Source organism: Clavelina lepadiformis, chromosome 5 (assembly GCF_947623445.1).
Source record: "Clavelina lepadiformis chromosome 5, kaClaLepa1.1, whole genome shotgun sequence".
NCBI lineage: Eukaryota > Metazoa > Chordata > Ascidiacea > Aplousobranchia > Clavelinidae > Clavelina > Clavelina lepadiformis.
The window spans coordinates 14,435,660-14,457,686 of record NC_135244.1 but is presented as its reverse complement, the minus strand read 5'-3'; the positions used below and the strand labels follow the sequence as shown (position 1 = coordinate 14,457,686).

Sequence of the window (22,027 nt, the reverse complement as noted above, 5' to 3'; positions counted from 1 at the left end):
AAATAATGGCTTTGTGTTGGTCCCATTAAATAAGAATGGAACAAATTTACAAAGTAGGATGGCCTAGAAACTGTAATAAACTTGGACATGGGGAAAATGCAGTTTGTGCCTGGTCTTCAAGTAATCTTTTCGCGTTCACTACTGAAAAAGAAGTTAACGGTAAGCATTTGATAATGTGTTGGTGGTATTTATGATATTACATTGTCTGACACATAACATTAAGTAAGTTGAATCAACCAAAAACGTTTCAAGCCAAAAGTTAATCCTACACACCACAGTCGAAAATGGTTTTCATGGTAAAGTGTCAGTAGAACTGTATCGGATTTATAAAAAGTTTTACACTGGTTTTGTAGGTTATGTGAAACAATTTTTGAACATTTTAAACCCAAATCAGCCATGGGATGTATTTTGTTCTCTTTACAAAGGTGGAAGAATATCGTGCCTTAAATGGGATCACACAGGTAACAAAACGTTTAAAGGCGAAGTAAATTGCTTATATTCATCACAATCTTTGCAACCTAAAATAATTATTACCAGGCTGAAAGTAAACATGTTTTTCAGGAATTCGGTTATTGAGTGCAGACTCACAGGGTATGTGTTGTGTGTGGACAATGAATAATCATATGAGCAACGTCTGGTCAAAGAAGACAAAACATTGCACTGAATTGCCAGGCGAATATGTGCTTGCTGTGGGGTGGTTGCACCATGGTGTGAGAGTAAGATATTTTACCACAATAGGTATTCTTACTATTTTTCTCATTAAGTTGTCAGTGTCTTATCGGGGGAAGTTACGCTTACATTAGGATTTCACCCTACACAAAATGTTTGTTGATTATTTACAGTAATTGTCATATGTACTAATGAATCTTATAGGTTCTTTTCCACATTGACAAAATGGATGTGACAAGCTTGTATGAAAGATTTAATCGAGCAGAATTCAAACCATCTATTATGCAGTATGGTGGAAAACATGTTGATGGGTAAGTCTGGAACTATTTCACATGGTGTTATTAGTAATTCGGTAGTCATTAACAAGACAACCTTTTTAACCAACCTTACTATTACCACCATTTATTAACTATTACCACCATTTTTAGATATGTAGCTGTTACTGGAACAGGCCTTGTTTGTGTCAAACTACTCCATTCAGACAATGAAACCACAAGCTGCCAAGTATATTTAAATGTGCCATGTTATCAACGTTTGGCAGATGTCACATTCACAAGTATATTGAATTGAACGTTATCACAGAGTAACTAAACTGCTTAATGCTATATTAAATGTATGTTAGTGTCCATTTGTTATTGTGAGTACAAATTGCAGGCCAAGGCAAAATTGCCGTGCTGATGTCTGATGGAGTAATAGAACACTATATATTATTTAATGAGCTTGAACTTGTGTATGACTCGGAAGAGGCAAAGCTTGACATAAATGTGAGTAAAGGTCACACACAATGATTAATATGACATACAGGTAGTTTTAGACATTATTGTTTTTGCAGTTTCAATGTGAAATCTAAACTTTCACTATGTTACAAGGTTAACACACTTCCAAGTTTACCTTTAAAATGTGCCAGTGAAGAGCAAATCATTTATACAGTCGTATCTCATGCTGCATTTGTATCTGAAGAAAGTCAAGATCATGTTCTTGTGAGTGCTGATACTAAGATCGATATCGAGCCATTTGTCTGTTGTACGTAAGTCAGTAGTATTAAGAGACCTTAACAAAATTATTATGTGTTATGTTTTGAAATGTAGGTATGTTTGTCTGGTCCCACTGGATCCAAGTTTGAGAGTTGGTTGATGAAAAAAGAAGTGGTGCAACTTCATCGCTCATTTCAGCAATCAACGGTTTTATCTGGCTCATCTCCAGAGAATACTAAATCATGGAAATATGTCACACAATCCAGCCACCTTGCAAAAGTATATGTAGCCAAAAGAACATAACTGTAAACAATATCAAATAGTTTTGCTGTTCTTGAGCCAAGTACAATGAAAATAGTTTTATTCTTTTTCGCACCAATAAAAATTCAATCAACAATCATTAATTTTCATATTTTGCAATAGGTTTTAAACTTCTCTGTTTCATCGCTTACAATGGACTTGTCCAGTTCTGAAAACAAAATCTCTCAAGACAGCAATTTCTTCTCAGGTCTTTATATTGCCGTGGCCTTGTCTGACAACACAGTTCAGATCTTACACAGGTGCAGAATTATTTAAATTTCATGCAAAGTACAACATTCAAACTAGAGCTTACTTTGAAGTTAGTGGTATTTTTTATTTGTCAATAATCCCAGTTTTTGTCTTTCCAGAATATTCTTAAGTTCTCGAGCCACGCATTCTCTACCTGAAACAGAAGGTATCCGGAATACTATGAGTGGCAAGAAAATGAAAGTTGTGCAGAAATCTTGTGTGCAGCATGTTACGTTTTCTCCCATATCGTGTGCAATGGTAAGACTCTGCCAATGCTGTGTTGAAGCTTTTACCACTAATCATTTAAAACAGCGTTGTCCAACTTCTTTTCATCGCGGGCCAAAATCAGAAAATTTTTTTATCTTGCGGGCCAATGTTTATAAATCAGAACTGAAGAAAAGTGAAATTAGAACTGAAAAACAATGTGACATTGATATTAGAACTTAAATTAGAATAGTTCAAAATTTAGCGATTAAATGCTGATCAATGTGACATCTGCGGTCGAGGTTCTTCCTCGACAATAGCGACTATCAAAGCTGACTATCAGTTCGTGGGCCAAAAAATCGGTGCTCGCGGGCCTGCAGTTGGACCACGCTGATTTAAAACATTGTATTGTTTAGATACGTTAAATCTTACTTGAATGCTTTTAAACAATCGACAGGTTGTATCTTGCCAGGTTATTATTTTTGTCCATCTGATGAAATTTACCAATAACTAAAGGTTTATACTACAATCAAACTTTTGAATGTGAATGTAATTTGTTCAATTTGAACTCAATTTCTAAATTCCTATAATTCGTTTGAATTCCGAAAAGTTTAATTTCCAAAGAATGTTTTTTTTATGTTAAGTTAATTAATTTGTTTATATTGTACCAAACATATTCACGTAAGATCTCAAAAATCTATTTTTTTCTGCAAGGAAACTTTGGTAAATGGCTTAGTGTTGCACATCATAAACATATATAATAGTGATATGAAATCAAACGTTAGACATGTAACTGCCAGAAATTCGAAGGAAAAAATGCTGAAAGTTTATCTCACAAATTTCTTTAACATAATGAAACCTGTTAAGAACGTTACTTATGCATGTCTACTTGTCTAGCCATTAGTTGTGTCCTACTTTCAAGAAAAATTGTATGCTTGGTGCAAACAAAACTGTTTACTGTATTTTGGATTGTTTGAGTTTAGAGGTATTCAGGTTATGAACTTTCACTCTTTTATACAGGTTTCAAAACACTTTTACTTATTTTGTAGATTGCTATGGATAGTAGCGCCGGTTTACTTTTGTACAAAGTCTTTCCGTGGAACAATGCACAAAGCCTTTCCCCCAATCTCTCTTCACAGGCTTTGCAGCAAGTTTGTCAGTTGTTGCTCTATTGCCTTTTTACAGGCAGTGAATGGTTAGTTTAATTTGCCCATGCAGCCCCGATCTAGTTGCTTTAGTGCAGGGGTTCCCAACCTTTTTATGTTCTCGTACCACTTAGCCACCACGGATTGTCAACATGTACCACTATTTTCAAAACAACTAATTTTTATCCAATATTCGCGCAGCAGCATTGTATTAATAACAATGACAGCAGGGAGCAAGATCGACAAAAGTAGCTTACTGAGTGCAGAGAATTTAGTACGGAAAGAAATAAAAGTGTTGTTCGCATATTTTAGCAACTCAAAATTAAATTGTTATACTACTATACTGTATATCGCATGCAACGGAGAGCTGCTCGCGTACCACCTGAAAAGCTCCCGCGTACCACCGGTTGGGAACCCCTGCTTTAGTGCAACAAGATAATTTAGTACGTTGTTATGCCTGTTATCTAAATCGATTAAACTGTGTAAAATCTTAGTATGCAAATACAATTCGTTAAACGAAATTATCGGCTAAAAATATTATCCATGCTTATTAGAGCTTTAATTTTAAAACAAAAATCTACTTTGATTTTTAACAGCAGCTAAAGGGTGGTTATAAAAGTGCTGTTTTTTTACTTGAGAACACTGTGTGAAGCATATGAGAAAGGTTTTCTTGCCATTTACAGCTGAAGATCTATTTTCATTTGTAACGTTTTTACATCTAGTAAAATCTAACAAAACATATTCATCTTTCTTCTTAGGTGGGACGTTTTGTTGCTTGTCCAGCAAAATGATGCTGATAAAGTAATGGAATTAGTGAATACAGAAATGAACAAACAACCATCTTCAGTTCAACAAGTAATAATGTCATAGATTTGGAAGTTCTAATTGGCTAGAATTTTTTTCAGAACATTTTTTCAACATGTATTGTTTATTTATAACATTGTTATCTCTGACAGATCTTACATTCCCGCTTCTTGTCATTGAAAATTACTCTTCATCAAATGTCATCTGATTATGGTGCTGCAGATTGTCACATCAAACTATTATTTGACGCTATTTCTTTAGTAAGTTTTGACTGTGTTTTTAAGTCATTGAGCTTTGGTGCTGAAACTGCTGGAAAGTGTCATATGCCAAGTTATAATCTTAGGTTTTCCGTTCACTTGTACGCCCACCACAACAAGTGACATCAGAAGAGAATGACCCAGCTGTGAAGTTGCAGAATATTGGATGGTATAAGTGTTCTGTTGCAGTTTTTACATATTCAGTTGATGTTTTGTAAAAGGTTTGAAACCTTGAGTCTTTTGTCTTCAATTCAAACCTAAACAAGCTGTATATTATTGAAGCACATCTAGTGAAACTGATATCAGCAAACTTCAGCAAAATGTAGACACAGATCCACAATCTTTGCTTTCCATGCAGCAACTGATACAGTGGGTTGCTGATGTTACTCTTTACCTTCTAGCATCAGTACCTTATCATGTAAGTGCAGTTTACTATAAAAAATTTCAGTTTTGTAATGTGAGGGCATGTTCTGTTATTTTGAAACGTTGGCAAATTCTTCTATATTCTAAAATAAGGATACCTAAAACTTTTATCTAGTTTGGATCATATGTTTTCGGGTCCTGGTCTGCAGCAGAATACTTTACAAAGGGCAACTTTTTCCATCTTAAGTAATAATCTTTGACTATATTTTTGTTTAGATTCAGTCAGAGCGGCCTGGAAGTTCTTTATTGAAAGATCGTGCTTGGTTGTCAGTTTTAAGAGAGTTGCTGGTCATAATTCGTGTATGGGGATTGCTAAAATCAGCATGCTCACCGATTTTTCATGTTCTTGATGAAAATATTGAAGTTTTACCCCACATATTTCACTTGATCACACTTCTGTGGCAGACAAGTAAATAAATGTTACCTCATGCACAAGTTAACAAACATCATTTGCAGGTTGATGGTTTACCTGCAACCTTTAGAGAAGTTATAATTTGGTCACATTTTAGCGGTTGTTGTCATGCTAAACCCTTAACATAGGCTGATTGTTTCTGACGGCAGTATAAAAAATTCACCTTGAACTGTTATCAATAAATCATGTTTCATGTGATTTTACGTTGCTAATACATAAAAAAAACTTTCGTACAAAGGTGGAGAAGATAACCAATCAAAGGAATTACCCGAAAGTTTAATTAAAGAATGTTACTCAGTTCCATCGCAGATTCATATCCCTCCATTGGAAACTGTAACACCTGTTAATGGAGTTTTGAGCCACATGCGACATTCGTCTGGTGTGCTTAGGTAAAGTTGCCATGTGCTTCTCTCTTCTTCGCTAAGAGAATAATAAACCTGGATTTAAAGTTTTTATCATTTGTAAGGTTCGATTTTGGTCAAGCGCAACCGGACATGGCATTTTTCACAAGAAGAAAACAAAGAATGGATTTCGTTGCTGTTCCTGGAAGCTCTGGAAAGATCGATTCCTTGCAAAGACTATACCTGGGAAATAAACCTCATCAGGATTTGAAAGAATGCACCAGGTATGTATTATGCTATTTTGTTTAATTTGCGAGTTTTTTTGGTAACAGAGTAAAGTGTTATTCAGTTAATGTTGCTTCAAGGATATTTCTTTCGTCTGTGTTGGTTTTTTACTGCGATTACAGTTTGTGACCGACATTGTTGATATATATTGCGTAACTTCTGTTGGTCAATTTTTCGGTTAAGTTTTTGAAACAGCGTGCGTATTGCATTATTTGACTTCCAGGTGTGGTATCGTGACAATGTACAACAGTCTTGCTAAGCCTACTGTTAAAGTTTGGGATCAGCGTTTTGTCAGATCTTGCCTTTGCGGTGGATTGTGGAGAAAAGTGGGCCCCACAGGTAAAGTATCTGAACATTATTATCGGATGTCGGTTCAAAGCTTGGTTTCATGGTACAAATCTTTCGAGCGATGCGCTATCGATGTAACACTCTTTTACTGGGCATTTGCATCAATTTTGTGTAATAAACAGTCACAGAATCAGAAAATGACTGAAATATGCGATCTTACTTTTGATTACGTACCGTGATTACGTGCGTAAGTTCAAAATAACATTGTCTTATTGACCTGGTAAAATCTACTACCTGATACAGTTAAGTTTAGCAGTTTTTATTTATTTTTGTAATAGGTTTGCCGTCTTCTTTAAACCGCGAAGGTATATCATCCGCTGCGAATGGAAAAGTTGCCGACAAGTTTGGAATCACATCACAGAGACCTTAAAACCTAAAAAGCCCAGTTTGTACTTCGAGCGTGAAATTAAACGCAATTACCTACAGGATGCACTGTTTTATATTTGTCATATATTACTGCCTTGACAAGTCAAAATTGTAATACAAAGCACAAATTATTTCATTTTGTGGTTATACCTAAGAAATGTCTGAAGCTAATCTTTTCTGTATGAGCCAAATGTTATTCAGCGACCCAGATTACCATTGGATCGTGCAGTTGTCTGAACTTTGCAGACCATGTATTTCATGGGTAGTTTGGAAGTTGAAACAGCTGGTTATAACATGATCTTCGGTTTGATTCTCCGTGCCACACAACCCAGAGAATTTGCCACTCTTTTTTTGTACAGGTTTGGACCTAAGCCACCCAACACTAGTTCACAGCTGATTAAGTTGTTCCCAGGCCATCCTTGGCAAAGAGTTTTTATTTGTTTTTTCGTTAATATCATTACATTAATTTGGCAGGTGACACGCCATCAATTCTTGCATTGGGCCCTGCGCCTGCTAAGGACGTCCGCTCGAGGTAGTTGTGGGCAGAACAGAAAGGCACAGACATGCCGTTAATGTTAAACTTGACTTCACGTTGTGCCTCTTTGTTGTGAAAATGAAGGGCTGTCGACGCCATTTTAATTGGGTTGGCTAAACTTTTTAATCTCCAATTTTGGTGGCAAGTCAATTCTTGCCAAAGGGTCTCTTCCACACTGTTTCCCCTTTTATTATAGCAGCAAATCATTTATGAGTACTATTAGTGTTTCAACTTCAGCAGAGTCGTAACGACTAACGATTCGAGCCAAAAATTTTATGTTATGGTAGTTGTATGGATAATCTTTATCCACGGACTGAGAAGTCTTTGCTCGATTATTGATCATTCTAACATCAACGGGTTTTTGCGTTGTAAAACTACTGTCTTGCTACCTGTAAAGTCCGACTACTATTAACCTGGTGTTTTACAAAAAGCACTAATTGTACAGACACTATCTCACCTCTTTTATTGTTATTTCGTATACACAACTTGAGCACAATTTAACACATACAAAGGCGTTCAAGCGGAGACAGAAGCAGCATTTTAAATACAAATGTTCGAATTATTACATATTGGCCCAATCTATTGGGGGAAAACACTGTATTAAAAAATCTTAGAAATAAACGATGTTTAAATAAGGCGCCAAATCGCTATTTTCTACTTGTGTAACATTGTTGTGAGAGTATGGTAATGGGCAAGAACAAATTATGTGCTGTGCACTTTGCGTGCTTCCGAAGTCACAGAGTTTGATCATTCAGTTTTATGCATAAAAAGTTTAAATCAACCGAAAGGAGTTCGAGTCTGTTCAGCGGAAACGAGGGTTTTCTTGGCATCTCGCATCCAGGCGGTTGGTTGGTGAAGGTCGAAAAGTAAGCTAGTAATGAGATAAAAAGCAGTCTACGCTACACACACTTCCCCTTACATTAAAAGAAGTTTGTATTATTGCTGCAAGTACATTAGAATTTTTCATATTGAAGGAAATAGAACAGTTTTGTGAAAATCCGTTGCAAGCATTTTGATCAGATACGTGTATTTAACCAGTATCAACCCAGCGCGGGGAAGGTATGGACTATAGGAAGGTCCGATTACATTTCAAAGCAAAGCAAGATAAGCTAAATCTACCTTACATGAATTCCAGAAGTAAAGTCAACACAACATGGTTTTTTCACAGAATCCAAGCTTAAAATATTATAGAGTTGTCTCTGAAGCTGATTGACTTCATTTAAGAACAAATGCCGTCCTCTCAGCTTCGTATTTTCAACTTCTTCGTCGATTGCATTAGTTTGTTTAATAAAAATCATCACCTGCTGCAAAATCGAACCATCGTAGTCGTTTTTCTTTATGGGGTACTGTTTTATGACACCATACCGACTTTCTGGAGTAAATATGTCCAACACATGCATCATTATGGCCAGGAAATGGGGTAAGCATAGGATACAGTTGTTCCCTGTTGCAGAACCTTAAATATGTAACTTGGTTGAAATGTTGTTACCATGTTTCGAAATAAATAAACTAAACATTTTTTTTAAAACATTTAACTAAACATTTAAGAGCATCAAATATGGTTAAAGGTCGATGTGTTTAATTAAATTTTATTTTACCATCCACTAGAGCTTCTGTGTCAAAAACATTCTGTCCACAACACTCTTTTTCCGTAACACTGTCTCGTATGATTTTGTAAACTTCCATGCTTTCAATGTATTCCACTAGAAGACTTATTGCTTCCTGATGGTTAGGAGAAAGGGATTGAAGAGATTCTCTTGAAAGACTTGATAAGAGCAAACCATTTTCCACATCTTGATATGTTTTTGACAATTGAAGCAACGTTTTTGTAACTGTCTAAAAGGAGACAACAAACTATGAGATAACTGTATTAGGGTAAAATATTGCAAATTTTTTGGAATGTAGAAATATATCATTATGATGATCTTTTCGCCAGATTAATCCTTAAAAAAACTCTTGCTATAGCCTACAGTACTGAAAAAATACCACAATACAGTAATTCGGTACTATTGTACTGCCCCTCTATGGCAATAATGTGATTTTGTTTCACAAGTTGTTACACATACTCGTATGTTGTAACCCAAATACGATGGTACAGAAGAGCGGTAAATATGGTACTAGACGCGCTGGTTTTCTGTCATCACTAATAAAATAATTGATGATATTGGACAACATTACCATTTTTTCCCGTACGTCACTGTAGATCTTGCAACGAGCAGTAATGTCATCACATTTTTAAAAAAATCACCATTGGCGTGTGTTAGGTTCGTCAACGCCTAATGTTATTAACATGGCCACCAGAAACCGGGCTTCTGCCAGGGATGCGATTTCTTTATGGTAGGTTTTCTTTTTCCATCCGCTAATGTACAGCATTGAAGTGTATGTCAACCATCTGTTGTTGAACACAACACCTACCTATTCGTCGGCTTAACTTCATTTTATCTTAACCAATTTTTTTCTAAGTTTGGCTTTAGTGGTTATAAGTTACTAATACGACCAGTTTTTTATTTTGATGCATGTCTTAAGTCTTTTCATCTTTGTTACTTTTTACCACATTTTTGTGCGTGTTGATAAAACTGGCTTTGTTTTTTTGTCCCCACTGCGTTAATGACGAAAATTAAAATTGATTAATATTCAAATGCCAGAAAAGCTATCGAGAACAACAATACGAAGTACTGTAGGATAAAATTATTTAAATTCCAATTTAAAACCAATCAATTGATCATGAAAAAAATAATCACAAATCGTTAAAACTCTTAAGCTACCTTACTTCAATGACATGTTCCACAGAGGTATTGCATTCAACTCTGCTTTTCAAAAATGACATCATTTTTCCCGTATAAGATGAAAAGCTGGAGTCGATTGCAATTGGATTATAAACGTTAAGCAATCTTGATATTTGGAAAATTAACGTTGGTTGGTCAGAACTTCTCGTTAGCAAAAGATATCCACGGGATTTTCCAGTATCTGGTAATTTTTTAAAGTTGCAGTTAAAACCTAACCAGAAAAAAGCAAAACTGATAAGTTACATTGCTCTCATAGACTCAAACACTGATATAAAACATAATAGCTATATTTTCATAGAAAATAATTGTTACAATTAGAATTTGGGAACATATGTTGATTCGAAGGAAGGGTAGATTTTAATGTAGCATTTTACAATAATTCCAACGCCAACAAAAGACCCAATACCATATCTAATACTGTTCACAATAGTATTATGAATAGCAAAGCTAATTAATGAAAGATTGTCACTTTGATCTACAGTGTTCATCGCCTTCCATAATAACGGCAAGTGTACCCAATATGGTGAATACTTAAACCTGGCTGGTTCCAAAATGAGGACATGATCTTCTCCTGGATGATAACCACCTGAAAGTGAGAGAAAGAAGACAAGTTTTGACATTTTACATTCACTAAACAGTATGTAATGATGTCCTTAAGATATAAGTTTAAAAATCCACTTTAAAATAGTCCTGAGCCCAGACTTCTATTCGAGTAGACTAGAGGGAGTGACCATGAGACATATTAAAGCTATAATAAAGTTAATGTGACTAAAACTTAGAAAATTCAACAATTTTTTGTATACATTAACATAAAGGCAATCTAGGTTTACGTCATTTTTTCTTAGAAAATACATTGCCAATATGAAATATAAAACAAAAACAATTTTAAACTTAATATAAAGATAAGAACTTTGTAAGCTAAGATTGGTGCATAATGTTAATTAATATCATGTTTAAGATCGCTTTTCAAATCGTTAAGTCTTATTATATTATACACTAGAATAGTGTTTCCCAAACTTTTTTCCGATAGTGCCACCCTGGACAACTTACTGACTATCAAACGCCCATTCAACAAAAAAGTAACAACGAATTTACTATTTATTCGAGAAGCGAGGAAAAAAGCACACACACGCTTGGAAAAACCAGCACTAAAATTAGCCTGAAATGTTTACAATTACTCGACGTACGATGGGTCAATTTTGACAACTAAAAAATTTCTGACACGGCAGGACATTCCTCTTTCGAACCGTGTAATCACTTTTCTTTTAATTACATCGATAAGCAAATAAATTGAACGTTTACAAGCCTAGCTCCTGCCATCAAAACTTGATAGCAGGCATTATTACACCATCCACCATTCAAGCAAACAATGCTTTTATTACATCATAAACATTTTGTTACATTCGAATTCACACACAGGTTGACTCACCACCTTTATTGAAAGACGAAACGTGTACAAATGTGTAACATACAAATTAACATGAATTACAACTGCTAATTAATGTTTGTTTAATTCTAATCTCTAGTGTGAAGGATGAGCTTGGTGCAATTTCATAAGGTTCTTGATATCATGTTCTATTTTAGTTAGAAACAGTCGTAAATCTCCCCGTCTCACTATGTCCAGGCGGCTTCTTTTGTTGTCCAGAAGCATTGTGACGGCACTGAACGCACGCTCTACTAAGTATGAGCTGGGAAATGCAATGAAAAATTTTTTTACCCGATCTCGCACGTGAGGATATTTCACTTTAATTTCACGTTGCAGCCAAAATGATTGATATGAGATACGGACTTTTGGTTTGAGTTCAAAATCATTTTGCAAGGTGATAAGTTCCTCTGCAAGAATCCCTTGCTCGGAAATATCACTGAATGGGTCGATTATCCAGTCAGGAATCTCCAATTGTATTACACCCTGAAACCGAACTTCCATGTCTTCATGCAATTCCTGAATATGCTTGCTGTATGTCTCAACATTAGAAATACCTTTGTTGCTGATAGCAAGTTCTTCCAAGCTGGAAAACTGGAAGAATTCGTGTCTAGCTAAATTTCGCCCATACAACGCAAGCTTATTTTTGAATCCACACAGTGCTGATTTTACCTTGATTAGATTTACCTCGTTGCTCTGAAGGGATAGGTTCAATTCGTTAAATTTGGAAAATATATCTGACAAGTATGCGATATCATTTTTTACAGCAAGAATTTTTTTGGCAAGGCCAGGGTCACAGCTTTCTAAGAATTCCACAACAGTATCTATCAGTGTGTAAAATCGTGCAAGGCAGTTTCCCTTGGAGAGCCATCTTACTTCCGTGTGTAGAAGTAAGCGCTCAAAGGTCGTCGTTCTCTTTACACAATTGCTTAAACAAGCGTGTGTTAAGCGCATGAGCTTTAATCTTATTTACTGCCTTGATGACAGTCTTCAATGAGAAGTTAAGATGACCACTGATATTCTTGGCCACCAAATGCTGCCGATGAATCACACAATGAATTGTAAGCACGTTTGGATTCGCTGCTTTTAGGAATGCCATGAAGCCACGGTAACAACCCATCATAGATGGGGCGCCATCAGTTGCACACGCTATGACATTGGTAAGTGGAATTTGGTTTTTTCCGAAATATGTTTTAACTTCTTGAAATACTGTCTCACCCCGGGTATCTGTATCCAGTGTTAAAGCGATTGCCAACTCTTCATGTAAAACTCCATCATTCACAAAACGAACATACCCAAGTGATAGAGACTCATTCCTGGCAAAGTTGACTCATCGAGTTGTAAACTGAATTCTGTATTCCTGATGATGCTGCATAAGTGATCTTCTATGATCGGTAGCCATCTCATCCACCCGTCTCTGTTCAGTATTGTTACTCTGAGGATTTGACTTGATAACTGTAGAAGAGGCCTTGTGATGCAAAACGGTGTCCAAAACTTCCTTTACTGCTAGCAAGATCAATTCTTCGCCGATCGTATGCGGCTTGCCTTTTCTTGCAAGCATCAAAGACTAATTGTAAGACGCACGTAATCCATCATTACTTGTATGGGAAAGGTTTGAAAACATCGGGCCAACAGTTTTCCGTTTTTTGAAATTGTCCCAGAGCATTTGAAAAAATGTTGCACTCTTGCCTATTTTATCTGGGTGAATTTTCATTAAATGCTTGGAAAGTCTGGACGGCTTCATCGCTTCATTAGAAAACACTTTAGAGCACAGCAAACACATCGGCTGTGACTTGGAATTTGCGGCTGGAATAAATTCATCCTGGAGATAACTTGAACTGTATTGCCTGCATTTTCGTTAGGCTAAACTCATTATTTAGCACTCTAATGACTGAATAAAATAACTATACCTAGGTACCGGCTCACTAACTAAAATCTAAGAATATTGTTATTCACAATCACAGTAACTTCCTCATGGGTTAAATACCCTTTGGTATATGCAACATGCGAGAACAAATGCAGCATTATTATGACAGAATACTGTTCGACTTAAACGTATTTTATTTTAGGGTTAACCGAAAATTCTCAGACTATGCAACCAAACACAGGAAAGTAAAATTAGCAAATCGAAGCATAAAACTACTATACAAACAGCGCAAATGTTTACTTTGGCACTGCTCTTGTTACTGCCCAATTTATTATCTTTTGGCGCCCACTTCGGGAACCACTGCACTAGAACAAAGAACATGAAACATGTACTTGTATTCTATATCAACAAACCATGAAAAAACCTCACCAATTGGAGAAAAATGGCCAGTGCCAGTCTGCTGCAAGACATTTCTTCCAAAAGACACAATAATGCCACTGTTATCACTACTACATACTTCTTTGACGTTATTCCTGTAAAAAACAGCATGCCATTAGTTTAATCTATGGAATAAAAAACTATAAATATCTCTGCAAGAATGCAAGAAAATATAACTATGAAAGAAAACATGTCATACGTTTGGGATTAAAACCTGAAATTAATCCTAGCCTACATGGTACAGTATGATAATGTTTATCCTCAGACTGAGGAAAGTCTTTGCACGACTTAAACCCAGTGATGATTTCTCATCGCTCGAGCTTCGATCACCGAGCTAGCCTTTGTGCAAGTTCCAATTGACAAATATTTTTTATTTTGTTTTTTTGATTTTTTTCATAGTATTGCCCGAATTTAAAACTGTCCATCAGGTCCACTGAACAGAAGCAAGTGTCGTTAATTCCTAGCCCAAGGGTATAACAATGATATGGCGCCATAAGGTATCAAACACGGAACCTGAGCCGCATATATTACGAGGCCAGTGCTTAAACTACTTGGCTACCAGGCCAACTGTGGTCAAACACTTACCGAAAATCTTCAACAGTTGCATTTTCATTTGCATAAACAATTTTTGAATTCAACTGATTGCATTTGGCAATACATGACAGTTGATCCATAGTCACTCCTTTTTCTTTCACTTCAGAAAGACTTGTGCAACATTCCAGCATGTTTTCATGATACCATCTCCAAACACCTTTCCAAACCTTTCCTATAAATAAAAAACGTCTATAGCAGGGGAGATATGTCACTCAGCTGAGTGACTGATACTGCTGTGTGTGGACACACGGCAGCAATGCACAAAAACTGACTGCGACTTAGACACATATGGGGACCAAAATCTGAAGGTCAAAAATAACCCGCAACATATTTGTGCGTAAGATGCATTATCGAGTGTTCATTGATAAATCTTGGTAACAATTTCGGTTTATTGAACAAGACAAAAATTTTATGACTGTTTTACGGTAACAGTCAATTTTTGGGCCATAACACAGGAAAATGTGAATGTAAGTAATACTTCTAATTTTTTTCTAAAGAACAACCCTTAACACCATACTACAGCAAATACACATATAACACTTATAGCAAATATACTTATGTTTACCGGTATACTAAACTTTAAAGTTAAGACAGAAAACTCAGTTGGACTAAGTTAAACAAGAAAAGACATGGCACTAAACATCATAGTTTTTCTTGCCAAATTATTATTTAATGAGCTAACCTGGATCAATAGCTAACCCGTTTAACAACATGACAAGAGACGACAGCCCACAATACGCTGGTTCATCTTGTGTGCGTAACTGAGGTCCAAGTTTGAAATATACATTCATATAATCATTGTCCAATGCTTCCTGGAAACCAAGTCATATGATGACAATAATAATATAGTCAAAAAAACAAAAAAGAAATATAAGCATCATGCATTTCACCAAAAGACATAAACTTGACTGTTAGTTTGTACCAATCAAAATGTTTTTCCTCACAAATATGTTATTCATCATTTTTACTCTCGTGCACATTGTTCCTGGAAAGGCTATCTATTTTTAAGTTTCTTCAGCAAACAAAATGATAATTCTTAACCCAACTTCTTAGTTTATGTTGTTAGTTCTTAACCTATGGTCCATGATAAATAACAACTAAAGCTTAATCACAACCATTATTCCAATATTAGCCAAAAAATCAAGAATTACCGCAAATTGCTTTTGGAATGACATGTTAATTTTTAGTTTGGATAACAAATATTCAAGTTGTGAACAAGTTTAACTTGCATACATATTTGTATAAAACTGGAATCAAGTTTATAGCAAAGGTTATCCATCAAGAGTTATGTACCTATGTATACTGAACTGGATTACTTATTGAGGCCTGTTATTGACCAGTACAGGTTTTTGCCAACATTTACTACAATTTCACTTTAGATAACTTGCAGTACCTTAAACCCTCCCTTCAACCGCCAGTTGAACAGCTTTCCCTGTGTCTTATAATCTGTTTGTAAAAAGCTATGTAAATATTAATCGTAAAATATTTGTACACACAAATTGTGCTTGAAGGTAGTCTTCATCTACACACCTTGCTTGTGTAGGTAGTCAAGTACTTTGGTCTAGCAAGGGATAATAAACAAATGAATGAAATATGAATGAAGCTTTTTAATTCCTTCGTAATTAATTTTCGCTATGGATTCAGACGACCACATTTCTTCTTAATAAGACCTTGTATTTCTATAGATAGTACTAAAATTACATGGGTAAGAAAAACGTTTGTTAGACAATGCTAAAATAATACACTTTTCTTAAAGTAATTGTTTGACAGAGATGGAAAGAGTCGAGGCCATAGACTTGACTTGAGTCAGATTTCTGCAAAGATTAGACTTGTGTTTGTTGTTTAAAAATATTGACTTGACAAGTTGTTGACTCAAGTCAGATGACTTGAGTCAGAATCTAAATTAATACAAATTGTCATAGAAACAGTTTTTAATAAAAAAATTATATTTGTGAAATATTTTCTTTAAAAATCACTACACAACACAGTCTTATTGAATGTATAAAAGCATCAAAAGCAAATAAAGTTAGACATTATGCTTGCAATTACGTTACAAGTACTGTATATATATATATAAAATGCCATTTAATCTCAACGTTTGGCGAAAAGTAAATTGTGACTTGGTATGTTTTAAGACATGGATTTGACTTAATAATGTTATTAACTCAACTTGAGAATGTGTTATAATTAAAATAACTTGACTTGTGCTTTTAGTGATTTGACTTATGTTGCAACCATTAAGACCTGATTCCATCATCACTTTTGTTTGATGAGCTTATTCTAACCAAATTATAACAAATAAACTATAAAAGTTGACAATACCAATTTAAGTACTTCAAAAACAATTACAAGTACACCAGTATTGAGAAATAATTGAGCTTTATCCTATATATTCGAGTACAATAAAAATGGTGCTCAAGTCAAGTATTTCACTCGAGTAAAGTAGCTCTGGATAAATATACTGATAGTTTGATGCAATACCATTGATTGAAATTGGGTTAGATTCAGGTCAGTGTGTGGTTAATTTTACACCAAGCAAAATCAATAAACTAAAAAAACCTTCAGTACTTGATCTACTAATAAATTATGATAGCTCAAGGTTGCTTAGGCTGCTCAATCTTACCTTAAAAAGTCTTTTTCCTTTGTCTGATGCAAACTCAATGCACAATTCAGGAAGCTTTCGTCGATAAAAATTTACTTTTGATGACATTAGTTTATATATTGGTTTATCAAAAATCAACAAAGATCTATTCATTTTACCTTTATGTAGGTAATTTAATTAGCCAATAATGTATACAAAACCAAAGTACCCCAAAAGATACGTATAAAAGGCTAGTTAAAAATATGGAAAACTGAATCTGTTATTCTACCGAAAGTAGCTGCAAACTAGCTTTGCTATGTTTACTTTTACAACCCATTCCAGCATTTATAGTTAACACTAGAAGGACGGCAATTTTCGTATACCTAGAAGGACGGAGTGCGTCAATTGACGCAAAAGGTCAAAACGGCGCAAATCTAACGTTTTTTGTTGAGAAAACTGTGCTGTTGCTCCGAAAAAACTACTTCTATCGCATGTCCGCTTTGTGCATTTTAATTAACAAAAGCAATCGCATTGAAAATACAAGCCGTCGTGCCTAAACACTTCTGTTTCACGCAACTCCTTTTTCTTCTTGCACTCTTCCGGGACTTCTCTCCTGTTCTGGCGCATTGTCCCTACGAGGCTGCACTTCTTTTCTGCAAGTCGCAACGCCAGGTCAAGTGAGGTGAAAAAATTATCGCAAGTGACGTTGTAACCTCCTTGAAAAAGCGGAGCCATGAGTTTCAGTACAACGTCGGTGGGCACACTCACGTGGGGGCTCCTTGCGTCATCTTTTCCAACGTAAGGAAAACCGGTGAATAAATATTTGTTTTCAACGTCAACTGCCAGCCAGAACTTTAGACCAAACTTGTCTAGTTTATTGGCCATATATTGGATGAACTTGCAGCGTGCCTTACACGGCAATAGTTGCTCATCCACAGTTATCTTCCACTGTGGAATGAATGCTTTTTGGCAGTTTGATATAAAACTGTTCCAAAGTTTCGAAGCGAGTGCAAATTTATCATGCAATAGATTCCTACGCCTTTCCGTCTTCAGATCGAAGCAAAGGAATCGTATGAGCTCCAGAAACCTGTCTCTTGCCATGGTTTGGGAAAACATCGGACATCCCCACGACCTCCCCCACAAACTCTTCACAGGGAAGTTGCGCCCTCCTATCACGCCACGAGCAACCGCCAAGCCGACGAATTTATCTAATTCATCTAATTTATCTAACTAAGAAACTCTTACTACACTTCACTTACGCTTCGATATACTTCAAAAATTCCGAAATTAGGCTGCGCTTGTGACGAAACTACTCTGTTTTGCGGAAAAGTCGACTTGCATAGTTTGTCGACACGTTTGTCACACCTCTGTGCTGGCAGCTGTGACCTAATTCGATAAACCTGTAATTATCAGCAGAAAGAAAACAATGCTCTCTATCGCGAGAACTCGTTTTTGTACTGTGAAGTAACAATGCGTCAATTGACGCACCCCGTCCTTCTAGGTAGTGACCACGTTAATTATCTCTACCGGTAAAATAAAAACTTCATATTCATGGGTTAGTTACCTAACACTAATGTAGGAAAAGTCAGGAAATATCACGGTTTTGCGATGCACCACTTAAAAGTTATAGATGCACTTAGGTTGAAAATGCGTCAATTGACGCGCCCCGTCCTTCTAGTGTTAAGCTACTCAATGCTTAGCCTATAGGATACAAGAAGGCTAAGTCTGTGCAATAGTACAACATTACAACCGATCTTAATTCTTATTTCTTAAGTCTGTAGGTAAACACAAAACCAACCTCAGAAAACAAATGTGTGACGTGTACGGCATAACATCAACTAACTAGCATTACAAATAAACTAACCAGGTCCACTTATGGAGGCGTCAAACACCTAAAACTAAGATCTTTACGAATTTGTTGGATGTCCTACGTAGGGCTTTAAAAACATGTTTAGACCAATCAGAATGCAACATGGTAGGAGTTGTTTTCTAGCCTGGGAATTACCCTAGCAGCCGACATGCTTCAATATCCCAGGTCGCGGAATTAGCATGAAAGTAGCTAAAATAGGTTTTTTAGACCGAAAATTGTAGTGTTTATTTTGCGCCTCTGTAAAAAAAGTTTGAATCATGGTTTTTTGATTGCATTTTATGGAATGGTAATTCAAAGCACAGTAAATTGACATGCAAAATTTCAGAGAGCTTCATGGAGGATTTTTTGAGTAATCAGTCTTTTAGTAAATTTACTGTATAATAAAGCAAACAGAGATTTTATGCCATTTTTTGGTGTTTGACGCCATCTTAACTTCAGTGCTTTATAATTGGCTGCCACTATTTCACCAGAAAAAATTGCGTTCCAGTTAGGTATTTTCAAAGTTTCTTAATAACCTAACTTAAATTTTATAACTTGGTAACCTAAATCTACCTTCTAATCTAAATATAGCTCCAATAAAAACCTTGAGTAGCTAAAATTAAATTTTTTGCATATCCAATCTCTTACCCTAACCGCCTATTTTTAATAATAACAGGGTGCTTGACCTCTATATATTGTGAAATAGTGGCTTCTTTTCTGCAAGAACTGGCCGTTTAACACCTGGTACAACTTGCTACAGAGGGAGAAATTATTTCTAATGTTGGCCAACCAACAGCTATGCTGTAGACTGTAGAGAGTAGAGTATCCGCATTTCAATGGTGTACTCCTATACACCAGCAAGGCTAGATTGAATTTTTGTCCTGAGGCATGGCTTTTTCTTAGTAGGTGTTTTACTGTGTTTTTTCTCGGCCAGGACATTCGACTTAGGACAGTGAGAGCTTGATGTTTTGTGATGGAAACGCCAGACTTCTGAAAACATCTTGAATTCGTGCGAGTTTAAAGGGGAACATTATCGCTGAAAACGAATGGTGGTATTCCGCGGCGGCAGAAGATTTGTTTTAACTTCATTATGACTTGTTTTGAACAAGTTGACGACAATGCACATACTTCAGGGTATTTTGAATAGTAGTCACCAACAATCAGGTAAGTAGTGTTACCCAATTGAAGGAGTTCGATCCCAACCTTTTCAAACGGTAGCACCGTTGGTTCATGTGATAACAATTAAGGGCTCCTTCTGGTGCTGGTTTTTGTACACTATGTAGGTTGCGCAGTCGGAGACCTTGTTGACTATATCCTAGTTGATCATTGACCTAAACACTGCTTCACTTGCTCGTCTCTTGCATTTCTCCACACCAAGATGTCCTTCATGTGTAATATCATTGGATTTTCTTAGTATTTTTTGGTATTACGAGACGGTCATCTTTCAGAATGATGCCATCCTTTGCCGTAAACCCATCTCGGTAATTAGAATACTCTGAAATTAGTGTTTTACAGCTTATCTTGCAAGATGGCCAATCCTGCTGTACGTATTGGATCAGGGTTGTCAGCTGTTCGTCCTTGCATGGCTGTTTCTTCTCTCAGTTGATGTAGGAACTTGTCGGTTACCGGTAGAGTGCTTATTACCATGTCTTCAAAAGCTTTCACTAAAGAGACTGCGGTGAATGTTTGACCTTTGTGCTATATATTTCTGGTCCAAAAAATTTTACGTGTTCAAATCACGTCGGGGTCACCAAAATATAGCCTATAGCGCAACAAAGGACATTAGCTATATATATATGTGTGCTGTTGAACTGTTCCTGATCCACGACTGCGGCTAACTTGGTATTATTTTATTGGTAAATATCATGTGCCGAAACACAGGCGTAACTCGACTTGGAGTGACGTCTCAAAAGAGCGTCTGTATGCCTCCTTCTCTAAAAAAGAACTAAATCGAAATGCGAACAGGGATTAAAACAAAAAAAACAAATATAATGTTAACTAATACAAACTAAGACAAGAGCAACATTACGAAACGCTGATTTGAGTAGGCTACTAGACTGATGAAGGTTGAAATTAGACTGGGTTACACTGTAGAAGAGTAATAATAATATACACAGCTATTCTATTTAATAGAGGAAAACACGTCACAAAAAAATAAACGTATAAGCAACACGAAGCGCAGCCGTTAGAAAACGTTCGACAGGAAACTGTTTGCAAACAGTTTAGAAAGGCGATATGTTACGATATTTCACAGGAAATTTATGTCTTTCAATAAAATGCAAACATATGGTTACTAAAGTCACATCATTTTAATCAATATTTTGTTTCACTGTTGACTTGCAATTCTTTATACCTCTAAAGTCTAAACGTTATAAACGCAAGTGACTTCGCTTTGGTCTGACTCCATTGTGCTAGCAGAGCTGGGCGAGAAATTTATTCGTCTTTTTTAAATTAAACGAACACATCAAAATCAACAAAATCAGTAACCTTTTAGCGTAGGGCGGCAAAGGACCGTACGATCATCCATGTATGCCGCACCAAGTTTCATGACAAATAAAATACAAGAAAAAATAACATCTCACACACAAAAACAAAAAGCGGCTCACTAAGTAGTCATTGGCAAGAATTGGCAAGAAAGATAATTATTAAATCAAATTAATTGAACAAAAATCAAACACAAATTATATTATTCATTACCGAACACAATAAAATAAAAAACTTATGGCAAGTGCCACATTGGTGAATAGATCGAATATAAATTTTTTTTATTGAATATCTATGCTTTGGTGGCGCACGCACGAAATTTGTCAACGTGCAGATTCAGTGCCAGCGGTAAAACTGCTAAGTGCGCAACGAAGTTATCAAATTGACGTCGATTTACTATAGGCTGCCACTATTTCACCGGAAAAAAATCGCACGTTCAAAACTATTTTTCATGGTTTCTTGTTAACTTAACTTAAATTTTATAACGTAGTAACCTTAACCTAACCTAAATGTTCCTTCTAATCTAAATCTCAATCTCAACCTCAATCCTGAGATTATCTATAGGGCGACAAGCTACCGGCACAGTGCTTCCTCGATTATCCGGTCTAGTTGGAACAATGTTTTCAGAAACGTGACTGGATAATTAAATTGTTACATTTAAGTCAAAACGAAACGAAATCACATTCACAACAT

General features: G+C 35.9%; 2 protein-coding genes across 4 annotated transcripts; one reads left to right on the top strand and one right to left on the bottom strand.

The window, feature by feature from the left end:
- Positions 1 to 19: 19 nt before the first annotated feature.
- On the top strand, positions 20 to 6,913 carry LOC143458681 (mediator of RNA polymerase II transcription subunit 16-like). 2 transcript variants are annotated; one of them, XM_076955532.1, is made up of 20 exons: positions 20 to 159; positions 354 to 461; positions 562 to 716; positions 874 to 980; positions 1,098 to 1,225; positions 1,324 to 1,433; positions 1,539 to 1,649; positions 1,758 to 1,922; positions 2,067 to 2,203; positions 2,312 to 2,450; positions 3,446 to 3,591; positions 4,300 to 4,396; positions 4,498 to 4,605; positions 4,689 to 4,771; positions 4,885 to 5,020; positions 5,242 to 5,434; positions 5,676 to 5,826; positions 5,904 to 6,062; positions 6,287 to 6,402; positions 6,690 to 6,913. In XM_076955532.1, the coding sequence occupies exons 1-20, from the start codon at positions 36 to 38 to the stop codon at positions 6,779 to 6,781; spliced, it is 2,565 nt and encodes an 854-aa protein (XP_076811647.1). In that variant the 5' UTR covers positions 20 to 35; the 3' UTR covers positions 6,782 to 6,913. The 2 variants fall into 2 exon arrangements, with proteins under 2 accessions (XP_076811647.1, XP_076811648.1); XM_076955533.1 differs by lacking the exon at positions 20 to 159 and having other exon boundaries at positions 562 to 708.
- An 843-nt stretch (positions 6,914 to 7,756) lies between these two features.
- LOC143460375 (glutathione gamma-glutamylcysteinyltransferase-like) lies at positions 7,757 to 17,999 on the bottom strand. 2 transcript variants are annotated; one of them, XM_076957859.1, is made up of 8 exons: positions 17,044 to 17,999; positions 15,103 to 15,232; positions 14,412 to 14,592; positions 13,818 to 13,921; positions 10,568 to 10,684; positions 10,083 to 10,279; positions 8,911 to 9,148; positions 7,757 to 8,756 (listed from the first exon to the last, which is right to left on the bottom strand). In XM_076957859.1, exons 1-8 carry the CDS (start codon positions 17,173 to 17,175, stop codon positions 8,428 to 8,430), a joined length of 1,428 nt encoding a protein of 475 aa, XP_076813974.1. In that variant the 5' UTR covers positions 17,176 to 17,999; the 3' UTR covers positions 7,757 to 8,427. The 2 variants fall into 2 exon arrangements, with proteins under 2 accessions (XP_076813974.1, XP_076813972.1); XM_076957857.1 differs by having other exon boundaries at positions 7,757 to 8,768; positions 17,044 to 17,993.
- Positions 18,000 to 22,027: the final 4,028 nt, after the last annotated feature.